Source organism: Limulus polyphemus, unplaced genomic scaffold, assembly GCF_000517525.1.
Source record: "Limulus polyphemus unplaced genomic scaffold, Limulus_polyphemus-2.1.2 Scaffold5730, whole genome shotgun sequence".
NCBI classification, from domain to species: Eukaryota; Metazoa; Arthropoda; class Merostomata; order Xiphosura; family Limulidae; genus Limulus; species Limulus polyphemus.
Genome location: NW_013671340.1, coordinates 55,947 through 58,857, shown reverse-complemented (window position 1 = coordinate 58,857; position 2,911 = coordinate 55,947). Strand labels below are relative to the sequence as shown.

Below are 2,911 nucleotides of genomic sequence, written 5' to 3'. Positions count from 1 at the left end.
TAATTCCTTTGTTGAGAAACCAGCAGTGTTGGATATTTAATGTCCTTTGTTTGAGAAACCAGCAACACAGGATATTTAATGTCCTTTGTTTGAGAAACCAGCAACACAGGATATTTAATGTCCTTTGTTTGAGAAACCAGCAACACAGGATATTTAATGTCCTTTATTTGAGAAACCAGCAACACAGGATATTTAATTTCCTTTGTTGAGAAATCAGCAGCACTGGATATTTAATGATCTTTGTTAAGAAACCAGTGAAACTGGATATTTAATGTTTTCTTTGAGAAACCAGTCAAACTGGGTATTCAATGCCCTTTATTGAGAGCCAGTCTGGATAATGTAACACTTTTCCTTGTAATAAAGGTTACAATTCTTAAATAAACATCTGTTTTGTTGTGACTAACTTTAATTATGGTCAGTTAGAGAATGGACAACATTATGGACACAGCTGCAATCAATAAGCAAATATTATCAGTCTTATATATGAAAAACACTGTTACATCTTTCAGTTATTATTATTACAAACATAGTAATATTCCCAAGTACTCTTTAATTTATTGGAGAAATATTTATACCCAAAGAAGACAAGAAGAAAGGAATAGTTTTATGAAAGATCATCTGGTAACCTGGAATATCCAGAATTTTAACTTAAAAGTTGGTTGTAAATTGTTTTTTGTTGATTGTGTAAAAAGCCTTATGACTTAATGAATAAAAAATTATAGTGAATTTGATAAGTTGGATTATTTAAAGGTTTTTCTTGTAAAAATATATTTTTATTAGAACAACTGAAGTGACAACTAAGAAAGAATATTTATATGTATTTAAGCCTATTTAGAAACATTATTTGGTGCTCACATATACATTTTCTTTCCTATGTTAGTGATGTTGGTATCTATGATAGAGTGGTTGTTCAAGAGCTCTTGAAAACTGTTGCTCAGACCCAGCAACTGGAAACCAACTCACAGAGAGAATTTAAAGGTAAATGAATCTTTAAAATTGTTCTTTAGTTCCAGTACAGTTTCGATTAGTTAAATAAGTTTGACATCATGAACTTTTGTTTCTACAATAAACTTAAAATATAAGGTAGTAAGATAAAAAAAAAAACTGATGTGGTGGTTGGCAAATTAGAAGTTATGATTTATGACTCAATAACTGGGTAAATTAGAAGTTTGAGATTGTAAATTTAAAATGTTATAGATATTTTATATTGGTTCATGGGATCAGGTTAAGGGTGAGATGCTACTGTGTCAGAAATAATTAGCAGCCACATGATGATTTGTTCTTCACTAGCAACCACATGATGACTGGTTCTTCATTACCAGCCACACAATGATTGGTTTTTCCTTAGCAACAACATGGTGATTGGTTTTTTTTGTTAGCAGCCACATGTTGGTTATTGATTGGTTCTTCTGTGGAGAGCAGTTGCATTGATATCTCTGATAATAAGGACACCAGATTTGTAGTGGTTTAGTTTTTAGGCTTTCCTCTATCTAATTCTTTACACAACACTAATCGATGTTTGTAGGTAATAGATTATATCGATTAATTCAGTTAATCACCCAGCTCTGTAATTAATACATATTTTGGATGGTAGTATTTTCTGTGTTGTGTATTTTAATGTTGTGTATACCAATTGGTCTATTCTGTAGTTGTCATCTTGAATGAAGTCGACAAGTTGACTAAAGATGCTCAACATGCCTTAAGACGAACAATGGAAAAGTATATGTCCACTTGCCGTCTCATTCTGTGCTGTAATTCTTCCAGTAAGGTGATACCGGCCATCAAGAGTCGTTGCCTCGGTGTTAGAGTGCCAGCTCCTACAGTAGAGCAGGTAATGTTATCAACAAATGAAGTAACATTTGGTAGCTCTCTCTTCACCCTTTTAGGAAGATGATTAGAAATGAAAGACTTATTTATTAACTTTTATGATACATTTTTTGGGTTTTAATTAATCAATGTGTTTAAATACTTTTGTCATTATAAAGCAGTTTTATAGATGATAAACCTATTGAGAAAACTTACTCTGCTGAAGATGAGTGTTTGTTTCACAAGAAGTGTTAGCCTCATATCTACATGATTGTGACCCATTTTCATTTCGAACCTCTAGTTTTCAGACAACCAAAAATGAATGAAAATTTGAGTACCTCTAATGTCAGGATGATACATTTCTTTACATACACTATGCTTTTAAGCTAAAGGAATATCAAAAACTGTAATATATTTTTAGACTCCTTGACAAATCTCCTGGGGGTAACAACCCAAAGTTTGAAAACACCTAGACTTTGTCATTGTGATTTCCTAACTCTGCATGAAATTGGTACCATTTTGTCTACTTTTGACATTGAGTTTAAGATGACGTCTTGCTTGTGAAGAGATTCTTTTGGGTATATTTACTGAGCTAGGTTGCTAGTGCGAAGAAGTATGTTAATTACGAAACATACACACCTCTGCTGACACTTATAGCTATTTCTCGATCTTCATCTTTGCCATCTAAACATCGTGTTCGCTTGCTCCAGTCTTCATACTCCGCTCGACTGCCCTCGGTAATATCTAATTTGTAAAACTTTACACCGGTCCTCACATGTGCTTTATGCAGGTACTGTATATAAGCACTGCATGTCGACAATATAATCACTTTTTCTCAACAAAGCGCTAGTGCTAGGAGTTATGTTTTGTGGTTAACATTTTATTTTCAAGCATTTTGATGGTAGTCTGGCATTTATTTTTTCCCATTGCCGCTATTTCGTTGGTTTTCTTTTGCGGTTAGGAAAAACAAAATGCAGATATGAATTCTCGTGTAACAGTTTCTGGCATGGGGGTTAACCAGTCCTCGTCCATTCCTCTTTTGTTGTCTGGTGGCAGTTGGGGGGTCCACTCTTGGTGGAGGCTGTCCGTGACCTGGTTTGGGAGG

The 2,911-nt window shown here is 34.0% G+C and overlaps 1 protein-coding gene across 1 annotated transcript in view; it reads left to right on the top strand.

The window, feature by feature from the left end:
- The window catches only part of LOC106472915 (replication factor C subunit 3-like), an 8,705-nt gene that overhangs the window by 3,280 nt on the left and 2,514 nt on the right, over window positions 1-2,911 (top strand). The window contains exons 3-4 of the mRNA XM_013933586.2: window positions 881-978; window positions 1,650-1,831. Of these exons, the coding sequence (XP_013789040.1) occupies window positions 881-978; window positions 1,650-1,831 (280 nt within the window). The remainder of the gene's footprint in view (window positions 1-880; window positions 979-1,649; window positions 1,832-2,911) is intronic.